At 41.8% G+C, this 20158-nt stretch overlaps 2 protein-coding genes across 2 annotated transcripts in view; both read right to left on the bottom strand.

Annotated features, from left to right (window-relative positions):
- LOC120049448 (4F2 cell-surface antigen heavy chain-like) overlaps positions 1 to 927 on the bottom strand; it is an 18292-nt gene extending 17365 nt beyond the window's left edge. The window contains exon 1 of the mRNA XM_038995714.1: positions 924 to 927. Coding sequence (XP_038851642.1) covers positions 924 to 927 — 4 coding nt within the window. The remainder of the gene's footprint in view (positions 1 to 923) is intronic.
- Positions 928 to 11917: 10990 nt separating this feature from the next.
- snx15 (sorting nexin 15) lies at positions 11918 to 17717 on the bottom strand. The gene is given in 6 exon segments (XM_038995713.1): positions 11918 to 12160; positions 12854 to 13087; positions 13274 to 13423; positions 13426 to 13448; positions 15313 to 15467; positions 17709 to 17717. Coding segments are annotated over 6 exon segments (726 nt in total). The 3' UTR covers positions 11918 to 12005.
- Between the last annotated feature and the right edge of the window lie 2441 nt (positions 17718 to 20158).

The following is a 20158-nucleotide window of genomic DNA, read 5'->3' as shown; positions in this document are numbered from 1 at the left end:
GACATTCTAAACAACCGTCCTGACATTCTAAACAAACCCTCCTGACAGTCACATACACATGGTTAGCAGATTTTATTGGTCACATACACATGGTTAGCAGATGTTATTGGTCACATACACATGGTTAGCAGATGTTATTGGTCACATACACATGGTTAGCAGATGTTATTGGTCACATACACATGGTTAGCAGATGTTATTGGTTACATACACATGGTTAGCAGATGTTATTGGTCACTTACACATGGTTAGCAGATGTTATTGGTCACATACACATGGTTAGCAGATGTTATTGGTCACGTACACATGGTTAGCAGATGTTATTGGTTACATACACATGGTCAGCAGATGTTATTGGTCACATACACATGGTTAGCAGATGTTATTGGTCACATACACATGGTTAGCAGATGTTATTGGTCACATACCACCTGGTTAGTCAGATGTTATTGTGTCACATTACACTGGTTAGCAGAGATGTCTTGGTCCATACCACATGGTCAGCAGATAGTATTGGTCAACATACACCATGGTTCAGCAGATGTTTATTGGTCACATCACAGGTTAGCAGTGTATTGAGTCTACATACACATGGTAATATGTTAGTGGTCACATGGTTAGCAGATGTTATTGGTCACATACACATGGTTAGCAGATGTTATTGGTCCACATACACATGGTTAGCAGATGTTATTGGTCACAATACACATGGTTAGCAGATGTTATGGTTACCATACACATGGTTAGCAGATGTTATTGTTCACCATAGCACATGGTTAGGCAGATGTTAATGTACATACACATGGTTAGCAGTATGTTATTGGTCCATAACACATGGTTAGCAGATGTTCATTGGTCACATACACTATGGTTAGCAGATGGTTCTTGGTCACGTACCACATGGTTAGCAGATTTTCACGTACACATGTTTAGCAGATTAGTGGTTACATAACACATGGTCAGCAGATGTTATTGTGTCACATACACATGGTTAGCAGTATGTTATTGGTCACATACACATGGTTAGCAGATGTTATTGGTCACATACACATGGTTAGCAGATGTTATTGGTACACATACACATGGTTAGCAGATGTTATTGGTCACGTACACATGGTAGCAGATGTTATTGGTCACATACACATGGTTAGCAGATGTTATTGGTCACATACACAGGGTTAGCAGATGTTATTGGTCCACATAAACACAATGGTTAGCAGATGTTATGGTCACATACACATGGTGTAGCAGATGTTATTGGTCACATACACATGGTTAGCAGATGTTAATGGGTTACTTACACATGGTTTAGCAAGATTTATTGGTCACATACACATGGTTAGCAATGTTATGGTCACATACACATGTTGAGCAAATGTTATTGGTTACATACACATGGTTATCAGATGTTATTTGTTCACATACACCTGGTTAGCATATGTTATTGGACACATACACATGGTAATCAGATGTTATTGGTCACATGGTTAGCAGATGTTATTGGACACATACACATGGTTATCAGATGTTATTGGACACATACACATGGTTAGCAGATGTTATTGGTCACATGGTTAGCAGATGTTATTGTCATGGTTAGCAATTATTGGTCACAGTGTTAGCAGATGTTATTGGTCACATACACATGGTTAGCAGATGTTATTGGTCACATACACATGGTTAGCAGATGTTAATGGTTACATACACATGGTTAGCAGATGTTATTGGTCACATACACATGGTTAGCAGATGATAATGGTTACATACACATGGTTAGCAGATGTTATTGGTCACATACACATGGTTAGCAGATGTTATTGGTCACATACACATGGTTAGCAGATGTTATTGGTCACATACACATGGTTAGCAGATTTTATTGGTCACATACACATGGTTAGCAGATGTTATTGGTCACGTACACATGGTTAGCAGATGTTATTGGTTACATACACATGGTCAGCATATGTTATTGGTCACATACACATGGTTAGCAGATGTTATTGGTCACATGGTTAGCAGATGTTATTGGTCACATACACATGGTTAGCAGATGTTATTGGTCACATACACATGGTTAGCAGATGTTATTGGTCACATACACATGGTTAGCAGATGTTATTGGTCACATACACACGGTTAGCAGATGTTATTGGTTACATACACACGGTTGGCAGATGTTATTGGTTACATACACACGGTTGGCAGATGTTATTGGTCACATACACATGGTTAGCAGATGTTATTGGTCACATACACATGGTTAGCAGATGTTATTGGTCACATACACATGGTTAGCAGATGTTATTGGTCACATACACATGGTTAGCAGATGTTATTGGTTACATACACATGGTTAGCAGATGTTATTGGTCACTTACACGTGGTTAGCAGATGTTATTGGTCACATACACATGGTTAGCAGATGTTATTGGTCACGTACACATGGTCAGCAGATGTTATTGGTTACATACACATGGTTAGCAGATGTTATTGGTCACATACACATGGTTAGCAGATGTTATTGGTCACGTACACATGGTCAGCAGATGTTATTGGTTACATACACATGGTCAGCAGATGTTATTGGTCACATACACATGGTTAGCAGATGTTATTGGTCACATACACATGGTTAACATATGTTATTGGTCACATGGTTAGCAGATGTTATTGGTCACATACACATGGTTAGCAGATGTTATTGGTCACATACACATGGTTAGCAGATGTTAATGGTTACATACACATGGTTAGCAGATGTTATTGGTCACATACACATGGTTAGCAGATGTTATTGGTCACATGGTTAGCAGATGTTATTGGTCACATACACATGTTGAGCAGATGTTATTGGTTACATACACATGGTTAGCAGATGTTATTGGTCACATACACATGGTTAGCAGATGTTATTGGTCACATACACATGGTTAGCAGATGTTATTGGTCACATACACATGGTTAGCAGATGTTATTGGTCACATACACATGGTTAGCAGATGTTATTGGTCACATACACATGGTTAGCAGATGTTATTGGTCACATACACATGGTTAGCAGATGTTATTGGTCACATACACATGGTTAGCAGATGTTATTGGTTACATACACATGGTTAGCAGATGTTATTGGTCACATACACATGGTTAGCAGATGTTATTGGTCACATACACATGGTTAGCAGATGTTATTGGTCACATACACATGGTTAGCAGATGTTATTGGTCACGTACACATGGTCAGCAGATGTTATTGGTTACATACACATGGTCAGCAGATGTTATTGGTCACATACACATGGTTAGCAGATGTTATTGGTCACATACACATGGTTAACATATGTTATTGGTCACATGGTTAGCAGATGTTATTGGTCACATACACATGGTTAGCAGATGTTATTGGTCACATACACATGGTTAGCAGATGTTATTGGTCACATACACATGGTTAGCAGATGTTAATGGTTACATACACATGGTTAGCAGATGTTATTGGTCACATACACATGGTTAGCAGATGTTAATGGTTACATACACATGGTTAGCAGATGTTATTGGTCACATACACATGGTTAGCAGATGTTATTGGTCACATACACATGGTTAGCAGATGTTATTGGTCACATACACATGGTAAGCAGATGTTATTGGTCACATACACATGGTTAGCAGATGTTATTGGTCACGTACACATGGTTAGCAGATGTTATTGGTTACATACACATGGTTAGCAGATGTTATTGGTCACATACACATGGTTAACATATGTTATTGGTCACATGGTTAGCAGATGTTATTGGTCACATACACATGGTTAGCAGATGTTATTGGTCACATACACATGGTTAGCAGATGTTATTGGTCACATACACATGGTTAGCAGATGTTATTGGTCACATACACATGGTTAGCAGATGTTATTGGTCACATACACATGGTTAGCAGATGTTATTGGTCACATACACATGGTTAGCAGATGTTATTGGTCACGTACACATGGTTAGCAGATGTTATTGGTTACATACACATGGTCAGCAGATGTTATTGGTCACATACACATGGTTAGCAGATGTTATTGGTCACATACACATGGTTAGCAGATGTTATTGGTCACATACACATGGTTAGCAGATGTTATTGGTCACATACACATGGTTAGCAGATGTTATTGGTCACATACACATGGTTAGCAGATGTTATTGGTCACGTACACATGGTCAGCAGATGTTATTGGTCACATACACATGGTTAGCAGATGTTATTGGTCACATACACATGGTTAACATATGTTATTGGTCACATGGTTAGCAGATGTTATTGGTCACATACACATGGTTAGCAGATGTTATTGGTCACATACACATGGTTAGCAGATGTTATTGGTCACATACACATGGTTAGCAGATGTTAATGGTTACATACACATGGTTAGCAGATGTTATTGTTCACATACACATGGTTAGCAGATGTTAATGGTTACATACACATGGTTAGCAGATGTTATTGGTCACATACACATGGTTAGCAGATGTTATTGGTCACATACACATGGTTAGCAGATGTTATTGGTCACATACACATGGTTAGCAGATGTTATTGGTCACATACACATGGTTAGCAGATGTTATTGGTCACGTACACATGGTTAGCAGATGTTATTGGTTACATACACATGGTCAGCAGATGTTATTGGTCACATACACATGGTTAGCAGATGTTATTGGTCACATACACATGGTTAACATATGTTATTGGTCACATGGTTAGCAGATGTTATTGGTCACATACACATGGTTAGCAGATGTTATTGGTCACATACACATGGTTAGCAGATGTTATTGGTCACATACACATGGTTAGCAGATGTTATTGGTCACATACACATGGTTAGCAGATGTTATTGGTCACATACACATGGTTAGCAGATGTTATTGGTCACATACACATGGTTAGCAGATGTTATTGGTTACATACACATGGTTAGCAGATGTTATTGGTCACTTACACATGGTTAGCAGATGTTATTGGTCACATACACATGGTTAGCAGATGTTATTGGTCACGTACACATGGTTAGCAGATGTTATTGGTTACATACACATGGTCAGCAGATGTTATTGGTCACATACACATGGTTAGCAGATGTTATTGGTCAAATACACATGGTTAGCAGATGTTATTGGTCACATGGTTAGCAGATGTTATTGGTCACATGGTTAGCAGATGTTATTGGTCACATACACATGGTTAGCAGATGTTATTGGTCACATACACATGGTTAGCAGATGTTAATGGTTACATACACATGGTTAGCAGATGTTATTGGTCACATACACATGGTTAGCAGATGATAATGGTTACATACACATGGTTAGCAGATGTTATTGGTCACATACACATGGTTAGCAGATGTTATTGGTCACATACACATGGTTAGCAGATGTTATTGGTCACATACACATGGTTAGCAGATGTTATTGGTCACATACACATGGTTAGCAGATGTTATTGGTCACGTACACATGGTTAGCAGATGTTATTGGTTACATACACATGGTCAGCAGATGTTATTGGTCACATACACATGGTTAGCAGATGTTATTGGTCACATGGTTAGCAGATGTTATTGGTCACATACACATGGTTAGCAGATGTTATTGGTCACATACACATGGTTAGCAGATGTTATTGGTCACATACACATGGTTAGCAGATGTTATTGGTCACATACACATGGTTAGCAGATGTTATTGGTCACATACACATGGTTAGCAGATGTTATTGGTCACATACACACGGTTAGCAGATGTTATTGGTCACATACACACGGTTACCAGATGTTATTGGTTACATACACACGGTTGGCAGATGTTATTGGTCACATACACACGGTTAGCAGATGTTATTGGTCACATACACACGGTTAGCAGATGTTATTGGTCACATACACGTGGTTAGCAGATGTTATTGGTCACATACACGTGGTTAGCAGATGTTATTGGTCACATACACATGGTTAACATATGTTATTGGTCACATGGTTAGCAGATGTTATTGGTCACATACACATGGTTAGCAGATGTTATTGGTCACATACACATGGTTAGCAGATGTTATTGGTCACATACACATGGTTAGCAGATGTTATTGGTCACATACACATGGTTAGCAGATGTTATTGGTCACATACACATGGTTAGCAGATGTTATTGGTCACATACACATGGTTAGCAGATGTTATTGGTCACATACACATGGTTAGCTGATGTTATTGGTTACATACACATGGTTAGCAGATGTTATTGGTCACATGGTTAGCAGATGTTATTGGTCACATACAAGTGTTTAGCAGATGTTAATGCAAGTGTAGCGAAATGCTTGTGCTTCTAGTTCCGACCATGCAGTAATATCTAACAAGTAATATCTTGTTATCTCTATAATAACAATTTCACGACAAATACCTAATACACAAATCTAAGTAAAGGAATGGAATTAAGAATATATAAATAAATGGACGAGCAATGTCAGAGCAGCATAGACTATGATACAGTAGAATAGAATACAGTATATACATATGAGATGAGTAATGCAAGATATGTAAACATTATTAAAGTGACTAGTGTTCAATTTATTAAAGTGGCCAATGATTTAAAGTCAGTATGTAGGCAGCAGCTTCTGTGTTAGTGATGGCTGTTTAACAGTCTGATGGCCTTGAGATAGAAGCTGTTTTTCAGTCTCTCGTCCCCGCTTTGATGCACCTGTACTGACCTCGCCTTCTGGATGATAACAGGGTGAACAGGCCGTGGCTCAGGTGGTTGTTGTCCTTGATGATCTTTTTGGCCTTCCTGTGACATCAGGTGGTGTAGGTGTCCTGGAGGGCAGGTAGTTTGCCCCCGGTGATGCGTTGTGCAGACCTCACTGCCCTCTGGAGAGCCTTGCGGTTGTGGGCAGTGCAGTTGCCGTACCAGGTGGTGATGCAGCCCGACAGGATGCTCTCAATTGTGCATCTGTAAAAGTTTGTGAGGGTTTTTGGTGACAAGCCAAATTTCTTCAGCCTCCTGAGGTTGAAGTGGCGCTGTTGCGCCTTCTACACCACACGGTCTGTGTGGGTGAACCATTTCAGATTGTCAGTGGTATGTACGCAGACAAACTTAAAACTTTCCACCTTCTCCACTGCAGTCCCGTCAATGTAGATAGGGGGGTGCTCCCTCTGCTGTTTCTTTTAGTCCACGATCATCTCCTTTGTTTTGTTGACTTTGAGTGAGGTTATTTTCCTGACACCACACTCCGAGGACCCTCACCACTGTGTGTAAAGCCACATTACTCGAGTACATTGATTCCCTCTGACCCGAGCAGGCTCTCACAGTGAGTGAAGCACCTTGCCATACGCTAAGGAACAGTGGTTCCCAAACGTTTTAATAGTCCCGGACCCCTTCAAACATTCAACCTCCAGCTGTACCCCCTCTAGCACCAGGGTAAGCACACTCCAGCTGTACCCCCTCTAGCACCAGGGTCAGCTCACGCCAGCTGTACCCCCTCTAGCACCAGGGTCAGCTCACTCCAACTCTAGCACCAGGGTCAGTGCACTCCAGCTGTACCCCCTCTAGCACCAGGGTAAGCACACTCCAGCTGTACCCCCTCTAGCACCAGGGTCAGTGCACTCCAGCTGTACCCCCTCTAAGCACCAGGGTCAGCGTACTCTCAAATGTTGTTTTTTTGACATCATTGTAAGCCTGCCACACACACACACTATACGATACATTTATTAAACATACGAATGAGTGTGAGTTTGTCACAACCCGGCTCGTGGGAAGTGACAAAGAGCTCTTATAGGACCAGGGCACAAATAATAATATAATAATAATCAATCATTTTGCTCTTTATTTATCCATCTTACGTATAAAACCTTATTTAGTCATCGAAACCACAGGTTAATGAGAAGGGTCTGCTTGAAATGATGCACATAACTCTGCAATGTTGGGTTGTATTGGAGAGAGTCTCAGTCTTAAATCATTTCCCACAAGCAGTCTGTGCCTGTATTTAGTTTTCATGCTAGTGAGGGACGAGAATCCACTCTCACATAGGTACGTGGTTGCAAAGGGCATCAGTGTCTTAACAGCGTGATTTGCCAAGGCAGGAAACTCTGAGCGCAGCCCAATCCAGAAATCTGGCAGTGGCTTCTGATTAAATTCAATTTCCACAGAACCGCTTGTTGCAATTTCGATGAGGCTCTCTTGTTCAGATATCGGTAAGTGGACTGGAGGCAGGGCATGAAAGGGATAACGAATCCAGTTGTTTGTGTCATCCGTTTCAGGAAAGTACCTGCGTAACTTTGCACCCAACTCACTCAGGTGCTTCACTATATCACATTTGACATTGTCCGTAAGCTTGAGTTAATTCACACAAAAAAAATCATACAATGATGGAAAGATCTGTGTGTTGTCCTTGTTAATGCAGACAGAGAAGAGCTCCAACTTCTTAATCATAGCCTCAATTTTGTCCCGCACATTGAATATAGTTGTAGAGTCCCTGTAATCCTAGATTCAGATCATTCAGGTGAGAAAAAAACCATCACCCAGATAGGCCAGTCGTGTGAGAAACTCATCATCATGCAAGCAGTCAGACAAGTGAAAATGATGGTCAGTAAAGAAAACTTTAAGCTCGTCTCATTTTTTTAAAAAACATGTCAATACTTTGCCCCTTGATAACCAGCGCACTTCTGTATGTTGTAAAATCGTTACATGGTTGCTGCCCATATCATTGCATAATGCAGAAAATACACGAGAGTTCAGGGGCCTTGCTTTAACAAATTTAATCATTTTCACCGTAGTGTCCAAAGCATATTTCAAGCTGTCAGGCATTCCTTTGGCAGCAAGAGCCTCTCAGTGGATGCTGCAGTGTACCCAAGTGGTGTCGAGACCCAAGTGGCGTCGAGAGCAACTGCTTGCACGCACGTTACCACTCCACTATGTCTCCCTGTCATCAGTACAGATACCAACACATCTTAACCACCAAAGTCCATTTGACGTCACAAAGCTGTCCAGTACTTTAAAAATATCCTCTCCTGTTGTCCTGGTTTCCAGTGGTTTGCAGAAGAGGATGTCTTCCTTAATTGACCCTCCCATAAACGTAATGGACATATACCAGGAGCTGTGCCAGGCCCGCCACGTCTGTTGACTCATCCAGCTGTAATGCATATAATTCACTGGCTTGTATGCGAAGCAGTAATTGTTTCAAAACATCTCCTGCCACGTCACTGATGCGTCATGAAACAGTGTGGTTTGATGGAGATGTTGTCTGTATATTTTTTGGGGCCTTTTCCCCCAGCATTGTCCCAGCCATATCCACGGCAGCAGGAAGAATTAAGTCCTCCACAATAGTATGGGGCTTGCCTGTCCTAGCCAGTCCTCCACAATAGTATGAGGCTTGTCTGTCCTAGCCACTCGGTAGCTCACCATATAAGACCCCTCTAGCCCCTTCTTATTAATGGTATCTGTTGCTTTTATACATGTCTTACTACTCGAAAGTCATCTTTGTTCTCGCTCAAAAAACTCCTGTGGCTTATTTTTCAAATTGTCATGTTTTGTTTCTAAATGTCTGCGCCAAGAGGTTTCATCGAGTTGTGAGATCGTACTTTGCACATCTAACACACTGTGGCTGAGGAAAGGCACTACTCCCAAATCAATGTAGTTCTCATCATATTTGCACCTCTTCGACGGTCCAACGTCCCTGTCTGTTGTTCGGTGCTTTCCCGGGTAAGGGGGGCAGTAACTCTTCAGCTGCATCAGATTCACAACGGTCAGTGTCCATGCTAGCTGGGCTAACAACAAATGTAGAATGACTGATGTTAGCATTGGATGTGTTCGTGGAAGCAGAACAACTTGTGTCGTTGACAGGTGTAGTACTGGTGGAGTAGCAGTACTACCAGTAGAGCTGGTAGTAGCAGTACTACCAGTAGAGCTGGTAGTAGCAGTACTACCAGTAGAGCTGGTAGTAGCAGTACTACCAGTAGAGCTGGTAGTAGCAGTACTACCAGTAGAGATGGTAGTAGCAGTACTACCAGTAGAGCTGATGTGTGTCTCTGTGGACGCAGGCCTTACTTTTATAAACTATTAATACATTTTCGAGCAGCAGCTACGTTCGGCTACATACGGACCATTAGTGGAATTCCCGCGAGAGAGTAACGGTTAATGTGATTGGATGTTAATTATTTGACTATTATTTGGCTACTTGTATTTGACATTGTGTTGTTAGTTCACTGAACACTAGATGGTTTGATTTTATTTTTGGCAGTGAACCGAGGCGACCCAGGCGAGGAAAAAACCTCACCCAAATGTATAGTCCCGTCGGAAAATATAAATGGACCGTTTGAAAAATGTGTGAATCACATTTTTATTTGGCTTATCCCCGACGGCATCGCCCAGTTTGGGAATACCTGTATATAGAACATATTATGGACCCTCTGAACGAGCAGACTCTCCCTCTGAACGAGCAGACTCTCCCTCTGAACGAGCAGACTCTCCCTCTGAACGAGCAGACTCTCCCTCTGAACGAGCAGACTCTCCCTCTGAACGAGCAGACTCTCACAGTGAGTGAAGCACCTTGCCGTACGATATAGAACATATGGACCCGCTCCAAACACACACACGTAGACCCACTCAAGCACAGAAATAGACACACTATCTATATCACTCTCTCACTACAACACTGGCACCAATCACCCTCTCTGACTGAAGTGTTTTGATGGTGTAATTGTCACAGACAAAGAGGAGATGGGGATGGAGGGATAGAAAGAGGGAGAGACATGGAGAGAGGGAGGGAAAGAAGTGGAGAGAGGGGGATGGAGGGATAGAAAGAGGGAGAGACATGGAGAGAGGGAGGGAGAGAAGTGGAGAGAGGGGGATGGAGGGATAGAAAGAGGAAGAGACATGGAGAGAGGGAGGGAGAGAAGTGGAGAGAGAGGGAGGGAGAGAATAGGGATAAATAGAAAAAGAAAGATGAGTGCTGACTCAGCATGCTGTGCTGTTCTCCACCTCCCTGTTTTGTTCCATCTCTCTCTTTTCACAGGTGCAAGGTTCTCCTCTCCACTCATCCCTCTCTCTCCTCCCCTCCTCTCCTCTCCTCCCCTCCTCTCTCTCTCTCTCTCCAGACTCCCCAGAATGCACAAACAAAGAACGAGAGAGAGAAAAGGGTGGGTCAGGATTTTTTCCCCCCAATCCGTTTTCCCGGACAATGAAGAGATCATCCTCTCTTATCCTTTAATCAGCTCTCCCTCTCTCTCCTCCCTCCCCTCCTCTCTCTCTCTCCTCCCTCCCCTCTCTCCCCTCCCCTCCCTCTCTCCCCTCCCCTCCCTCTCATGGCCAGAGAAAAGGTTAGGTATCTAAGAGTACTACTTCTCTGGGTGTCTATTAAGCAGGAATCCTTCAGTCATTGTTGATGTCTTTATCATTTCTCTCTGCTGGGTTCATGATGCAGATTTTAATTAGACAACTGCTCAATGGCGACACCAGCTGGTAGAGTTGAGCTACTACGTCACTGCACACATACTACATCTGTATTATAGACAAAGCCAATATACTAAATATATTGATAAAAAAAAAAAATATATATTTTTTTTTTAATGGCTTGGGGGGGGGGGGAATTCCATTTGAATTCAGTCAATTTGGAGAAGTGAACTGAAATGTGAAATTCCAATAGTTTTTCCATTTAGAAACATTGAAGAAAAATGAGAATTTCAGTTAACGTCCTGAATTGAAATGGAATTTACTCTGATAAATAACAATTCTAATTAGGGCCAATAGTTTTTCCTGGTGAGGTCACATGGTCATGGAAAAGAAACTCCTCCCCCAACAGTATAACAACTACCACAATACTATTGCTATAGCAACAGTACCCCACTGGGACAACAACATCTACTGTACCGTATTTATTTAGAAAACAATTAACGAAATGTTTGTGTAGTGTACAGATCCACTCTACAGTACATATTATTACTAACATTAAATTAAAACATTGTAAAAGACTTCAGGAAGATAAATTAAGCAGACAATGTCTTTGTATGAGTCACAAATGGCCCAGAGCCCTGGCACCGTAGGGGGGCCCTGAGACTGTGATTGGTCCGTTCCCAGGACGCAGGGCTGGAACTGAGAGGGAACTTGGGAAAAAACATGGAACATTTAGAATCAAGAACAATTAGAACATGGAACATTTAGAATCAAGAACAATTAGAACATGGAACATTTAGAATCAAGAACAATTAGAACATGGAACATTTAGAATCAAGAACAATTAGAACATGGAACATTTAGAACATGTGTTACAGTATAACTTTAGTACGTCCCCTCGCCCCGACACGGGCGCGAACCAGGGACCTTCTGCACACATCAACAACTGACACCCACGAAGCATCGTTACCCATCGCTCCACAAAAGCCGCGGCCCTTGCAGAGCAAGGGGAAACACTACTTCTAGGTTTCAGAGCAAGTGACGTAACTGATTGAAACGCTAGTAGCGCGTACCCGCTAACTAGCTAGCCATTTCACATCCGTTACACATGGAACATTTAGAATCAAGAACAATTAGAACATGGAACATTTAGAATCAAGAACAATTAGAATGAATCAAATAGGACATAAAGAAATCGATGGCAACTTGGATAAGACAGAGATGCTGATTTTGGATCCCAAGAAGCAGAGAGAACTGCCTGTCGGATCAGACACTGAATCAGTCATCTGATCACTGACTCTCGATGGCTGTGCAGTCATCACCAATCACATTTTCAAAGACCATGACATTACATTCTGATATCAAGACATATCAAAGTAGAAGTAACAGTTGTGTCGCTCTACCTCGGTTTTCTAGCTCGTCTGGTAGCTCAGTCTCTTCCACCGGAGTAGGACTCCCACCCATCTCACTATAGGCCTCAGCCGCCACCTCAGGCTCGCCTAGATCTGTGCCCAGGGAGAGGCCCAGGTCCTGGGGTTGGATAGGAGCCACAGTCCCCTCCTCCACTAGTTCACAGTCTGAGCCTCTGCGCTGGGGGAGGGGAGGGAGGGTTCCAGTGGTCTCACCACCTCTCCACACTAGGAGACAGAGAGACAGACATAAAGAGACAGAGAGAGAGAGACACAGAGAGAGAGAGAGACAGAGAGGGAGACACATAGAGAGAGAGACAGACATAAAGAGAGAGAGAGACACAGAGAGAGACAGAGAGAGACAGAGAGAGACAGAGAGACAGAGAGACAGAGAGACAGAGACAGAGAGAGAACCCTTTAGAACGGGGCTTAAATGTTGTTGGTGTTTCTCTGCTTTGTGCGTCTCTGTGTGTGAGTGTTTGTGTGGGTTTCTCACCCTAAAGAAGTCCTTTAGCTGAGGGCTGTTGTAGAGAGCAGGGATGTTGGTGGTGAACAGTAGCACTCCTCCTCAATCACCCCTTCATCAAACCTGTGAGCGAGAAAGAAGAGAAGGGAGAGAGAGAGAGGCTGTGAATGCATTATCATTAACAGCAGACTCCTACAGACTAGTTCATTTCCCTCAGTGAAAACAATGTCCTGAGCAAATGTCAAATTATCTTTTTACCAAAATTACCGTACGACAGAACACGTATTCACCCTGCAAACCCCATTTGATAAACAAACAAAGGCAAAGTCTTCTCATGCTTTGTTGATTTTAAAAATGCTTTGAACTCAATTTGGCATGAGGGTCTGCTATACAAATTGATGATAAGCGGCGTTGGGGGAAAAACATACGACATTATAAAATCCATGTACACAATTGGTTAAAATTGGCAAAAAAACGAATTTCTTTCCACAGGGCCGGGGGGTGAGACAGGGATGCAGCCTGAGCCCGACCCTCTTCAACATATATATCAACAAACTGGCGAGGGCACTCGAACAGTCTGCAGCACCCGGCCTCACCCTACTGGAATCTGAAGTCCAATGTCTGTTTGCTGATGATCTGGTGCTTCTGTCCCCAACCAAGGAGGGCCTACAGCCCTGTCAGACCTGGGCCCTGTCAGACCTGGGCCCTGACAGACCTGGGCCCTGACAGACCTGGGCCCTGATAGACCTGGGCCCTGACAGACCTGGGCCCTGACAGTAAATCTCAGTAAGACTAAAATAATGGTTTCCCAAAAAAGGTCCAGTTGCCAGGACCACTATATATTTTTTGAAATACTTGAATCGGTTATAGAACCCATTTCCCTTTACGGTTCTGAGGTCCAACCAAGAATTCACAAAATGGGACAAACACCAAAACGAGACTCCGCATGTCGAATTCTGAAAAAAAAAAGTACTTTGTGTACAACGCAAAACAGCAAATAAAGTATGTAGAGCAGAATACACACTAGTTATTAACATCCAGAAAAGAGACGTTAAATTCTACAACCACCTAAAAGGAAGCGATGCCCAAACCTTCCACCACTAAGCCCTCACCTACAGAGAGATGAACCTGGAGAAGAGTCCCCTAAGCAAGCTGGTCCTGGGGCTCAGTGCACAAACAAACAGACCCCACAGAGCCCCAGGACAGCAACACAATTAGACCCAACCAAATTAGGAGAAAGCAAATAGATAATTATTTGACACACTGAAAATCAACCCCAAAAAACTAGAATGCTATTTGGTCCTAAACAGAGAGTACACAGTGGCAGAATACATGACCACTGTGACTGATCCAAAATGAAGGAAAGCTTTGACTATGTACAGACTCAGTGAGCATAGCCTTGCTATTGAGAAAGGCCGCCGTAGGCAGACCTGGCTCTCAAGAGAAGACAGGCTATGTGCACACTGCCCACAAAATGAGGTGGAAACTGAGCTGCACTTCCTAACCTCCTACCAAATGTATGACCATATTAGAGTCACATATTTCCCTCAGATCACACAGATCCACAAAGAATTCGAAAACAAATCATAAACATTGATAAACTCCCATATCTGTTAGGCGAAATACCACAGTGTGCTATCACAGCAGCAAGATCGGTGGCCCGTTGAGAAAACATTGTAAATACCACCAATATTTATCTGTTTATTTATCTTCCCCTACTATTTGTACAACTATTTGCACATTACTAAAACACAGACATTTTAAGCGTTAAATGATCAGCTATCTTTGTCATGTTTACTGTTAATGTTTACTGAATCTTTTGTTGTTCTTTTGTGTTTCTCACTTTTGTTTATTATCCATTTCACTTGCTGTAATGTAAACATGTTTCCCCATGCCAGTAAAGCCCTTTGAATTCAATTGAGAGAAAGAGCCTCAGAACAGCCAATGTGACCCCACTTGAAAACCAAATGAGAGCGAGACGTGTGACAGGGTCGTACCAAAGAGATGAGCGCGGGGGAACGGAGGGAACTCCTCCTGTCTCCTGAACAGGTTTCTGTGTGTGTAAGACAGCTTCTTCAGTTCACTGTACCTCCCCCATACTAACACCTCCTTCACGTCCTCAGGACGACGCTGAGAGACAAACTAGAGGGGCAGAGAGAGAGAGAGAGAGAGCAGGAAGGGAGGAAGAGAGCGAGAGAGAGCAGGAAGAGAGAGAGAGAGAGAGAGCAGGAAGGGAGGAAGAGAGCGAGAGAGAGCAGGAAGAGAGCGAGAGAGAGCAGGAAGAGCGAGAGAGAGCAGCGAGGGAGATGGTAGTCATGCAGGGTCAAGAGATGGAGTGAGGGAGGGAGAGAAGGTAGGTAAGGACAGGGTGCTAAGGTCATTGATCTGTGCATTGTATTTACATAGAAGAGATCAATGGTTTGAAGTCCATGTGTACAAAGGACAGGATGGTTGGAAACACAGTACTATCAGCAGCTAGAAGGTAAGGGGGAGGAGTAGGGTGGGGGGCTAGGGGAATGTGTGTGTAGGGGGGGCTCTAGTTACCCAAGATGGGTCTAGTCACAGGGGTTGAGGCTCAAGTCATGCAACGAATCACGAGTTCCCAACAATGCCCCTTTGAAATTGATTAGCTAGCTAACAGCTGTGCTTGAAATTTTCAACAAAATCGCCGGAATGAATACAACCCTGATCACACACAACTTTTTTTTTTCTCCCCAATTTCATGGTATCCAATTGGTAGTTACGGTCTTGTCTCATCGCTGCAACTCCCGTACGGACTCGGGAAAGGCGAAGGTCGAGAGCCGTGCGTCGAGAGCCCAATTAACCAAGAAGCCTTTTCCCTTCACTTGTGGACTTCAAAGCACAACACATCAGCTGGATGTGACCAGGAGAAAAAAAATATTTCCAAGCCAAACCACATCATAACCGCTACACACAGCCTACATCGTTGTCTCCATATTAGCTAAAGTAACGTCATAGTCAACATAGCTAAACCTGCTACAATTATGCGGTAACATTACAGCGTACAGTCAGTAAGCAGTTTAGCACTTACACCAGCAGTCCCCAGTGGCAACAAATGAGTAAAACCAAAAGCCCTTGACTTGGAAGAGTTCCAGCGTTGTGTTGGATAGTCATAGCCAGCTAGCTAACATAGCATCCCTAGCTAGCTAGTTGCATTTGCTAGCTAATAAAGTAAAACTTCCTTTTGGAAGAAATTAAATTTGTACATAACTGTTCAACTATTGTCTTTCTAGCTTATTCTTTCAGTACTAGATTAATTTTCTGATCCTTTGGGTGGACAACATATCAGTTCATGTTGCAAGAGCTCTAATAGGTTGGAGGACGTCCTCTGGAAGTTGTCCTAATTACTGTGTAAGTCTATGGAAGGGGGTGAGAACCATGAGCCTCCTAGGTTTTGTATTGAAGTAAATGTACCCAGAGGAGGATGGAAGCTAGCTGTCCTCCGGCTACACCACGGTGCTACCCTAGAGTGTTTTATCTAACTTTATTGAATTTTGATCTAAAATGGATAACATTAAATGTTTTACAATTTTATGAAATTCACTGAGGAGGATTGTCCTCCCCATTCTCTGAGGAGCATCTACTGGTATACACAGAGTATACCAAACATAAGGAACACTTTCCTAATATAGAGCTGCATCACTTTTGCCCTCAGAACAGCCTTGATTTGTTGGGTCACGGACTACAAGGTATCAAAAGAGTTCCACGGGGATGCTGGCCCATGTAGACGCCAATGCTTCCCACACTTGGGTCAAGTTGGCTGGATGTCCTTTGGGTGGTGGACCATTCTTGATACACACGGGAAACTGTTGAGTGAAAAACCCAGCAGAGTTGCAGTTCTTGAAACAAACTGGTGCGCCTGGCACCTACTACCATACCCCGTTCAAAGGCACTTAAATATTTTGCCTTGCCCATTCACCTTCTGAATGGCACACACAGTGGTGTAAAGTACTTAAGTAGTACTGTAAAGTATTTTTATTTAAGTAGTTTTGGGGGGTATCTGTACTTTATGTATATTTTTGCCAACTTTTACTTTACTACAGTCCTAAAGAAAACAATGTACTTTTAACTCCATACATTTTCCCTGACACATGCTGGACTGTGCCCCTGGCTATCCATCAACAACAACAACAACAAATAGAAAGTTGTGCTGTCTGGTTTGCATAATAAGGATTTTTAAATGGTTTATACATTTTAGCAATTACATTTACTTTTGATACTTAAGTATATTTAAAACCAAATAATTTTACTCAAGTCATATTTTACTGGATGACTTTTACTTGAGTCATTTTCTAGTAAGATATCTTTACTTTTACTCAAGTATGAAAATGTAGTACTTTTTCCACCACTGGGCACACATACACAATCCATGTTTCAAGGTTTACAAATGATTATTTAACCCGTCTCCTCCACTGATACACTGATTGAAGTGGATTTAACAAGTGACATCAATAAGAGCCTATAGCTTTCACCTGGATTCACCTGGTCAGTCTGTCATTGAAAGCGCAGATGTTCTTAGATTAACAACCAAATAGCCCGCAATTACACATGACTATCCTGACAAAGTCTCTACTAGCTAGTTATAACAAGACAGTCAAAACAATGCATTGAAATGACATCGCTGTGTGGATAGGAGATTTATACACTGGTAGCTAATGGTACAATAGACAGGCGTGTCTGTGTCGGCTGTCATACAATACAAAACAAAGACGGAACAAAGAGCTAGTTATAAATATATTTGATTCAAACACTAGTCGTTCTTGTTGACATTTTTCTCCACTGTAGCTTCCTGGTTGGTGACGCAGTGACAAAGAGATACGCCCCTCTTTTTGAAGGGTTCTTATGCTGCGTTCATGTCAAAGTCGGAACCAGGAGACTCGGACATTTCCGATTTGCTATTTGGCGAACGCGGTACGTGTAGAAGTTTCTCTTAAATATTTATAATTGGCGTCCAATCACACTCCTAAATAACGGCTACAAAATTAGTCGGCCACTCTGAATAACTTTTCACCTCATAAATGTTTTATATGGAACAATGGGTCGATATTACATAGAAACAAGATGTTATTTTACCGTAACTGGTCGTCAAAAAACAATGTCAACCAATTAGTTCGTATTAGTGAGAATCTATTTACGCGGAGAGAATTTATGGAAAGATACAACTTTGAGGTTTCAAGCAAGGAATATGCCACTTATAAAAGCTGTACCTAGTGGGGTAAAATCTTTACTTCAGAATAATGCATATTTTGGAATATCTCCTATTGTAAGATAGATATTAGATAAGATCTTATTAGATAAGAAATTCAACAATCGTTTATAAAGGGATATTTTCTACAGGAAGTCTATTCCCTCTGTGATATTTTGTTGGGCTTCATCGTTTGATGTAAACTGGCGTCGTGCTTGACTCACTTCACACAAATTCATGGTGACCAATAAAGTAAAGGAGATCTGCTTGAAGATGCTCCATAGATTTTATCCGTGTCATAGCTTGATTTCTAAATATATACCTGATGTTACCAGTGAATGCAGTTTTTGTGAACTAGAAACTGAATCTATTGAACACTTAGTCTGTCATTGTTTATATAGTGAAGTGTTCTGGACTGATGTCAAACTACATCTTGGCAACGAGATGCATAGAGCCATTGAAATATTTAAGTTTGACATGTTATTTTACTACACTGATTCCACAATTGCACCATTGAATGTCATAAATCTCTTTATTTTATTAGGAAACATTTTCATACAAATAATAATGTATGAAGAAAAAGACCCTTAATTTTTTTTTAAAATCTGATTTGGAAAACTATTTAGAATTATTAAAATATATACCAATCAAAATGTTTTAAAAAATGTATTCGCTACATGTCTGGATTTCAATTGATATAATGTGGATTTGTATTGTTATTTTATTTTTTCTCTTCCTTATTTCTTTCTGAAATCCCTCTGGCTGTTCTGTTTTTTGTGTTTTGCATGTTACTGTTTAATAAAAAATAAAATTAATAAAAAATAAAAATAAGTACAACCGATTAACAAGTCGGAAATTTCCCAGTTTCCTAGTTCCGACTAGTACGTGAACGTGGCAATTTCTACTTAACACTGATCCAAGTTCAGTTTTGAGATCCACATGCGTCATTGGTTTAGGGTTAGCTGGACGTTTTCTGACTGGTCTTGGAACTATGACAACGGGCAGCATCTCCCCGCTTGGCTCGATGGGATATGTTGTGATTTAGCCAACACAGACAAATATGTACACAGTCTTGTACCCTTAACATTTTTTCAACTGACTATCGTATTTGTTGATCAAATCAGACTTTATTCATGTAATGAGTAATCCAGGAATGTCAGGAGTTAATTGACACGAGAAAACTCGAGAAAATAGCAAATCTACAGATCGCAATGGCTACAATGAATGGCTAAATTACTTCCTCTAAAGGACAGATCAAAATTTACTGGGGGGTGGTCCAAAATAGGGGAGGGTTGTGAAACTTTTTTTTTTGCTTTGGGAAGGGTTGTGTGTTTTTTATTGGGCAGTGGGGAGGGTTGTGTGGTTTTTTATTGGGCAGAGGGGAGGGTAGTGTTTTTTTTATTGGGCAGTGGGGAGGGTAGTGTGGTTTTTATTGGGCAGTGGGGAGGGTAGTGTGGTTTTTTATTGGGCAGAGGGGAGGGTAGTGTGGTTTTTATTGGGCAGTGAGGAGGGTAGTGTGGTTTTTATTGGGCAGTGGGGAGGGTTGTGTGTTTTTTATTGGGCAGTGGGGAGGGTAGTGTGGTTTTTATTGGGCAGTGGGGAGGGTAGTGTGGTTTTTATTGGGCAG

This window comes from Salvelinus namaycush, chromosome 6, assembly GCF_016432855.1.
Source record: "Salvelinus namaycush isolate Seneca chromosome 6, SaNama_1.0, whole genome shotgun sequence".
NCBI classification, from domain to species: Eukaryota; Metazoa; Chordata; class Actinopteri; order Salmoniformes; family Salmonidae; genus Salvelinus; species Salvelinus namaycush.
The sequence above is the reverse complement of the archived record's forward strand: the minus strand, read 5'-3'. Positions and strand labels throughout refer to the sequence as shown.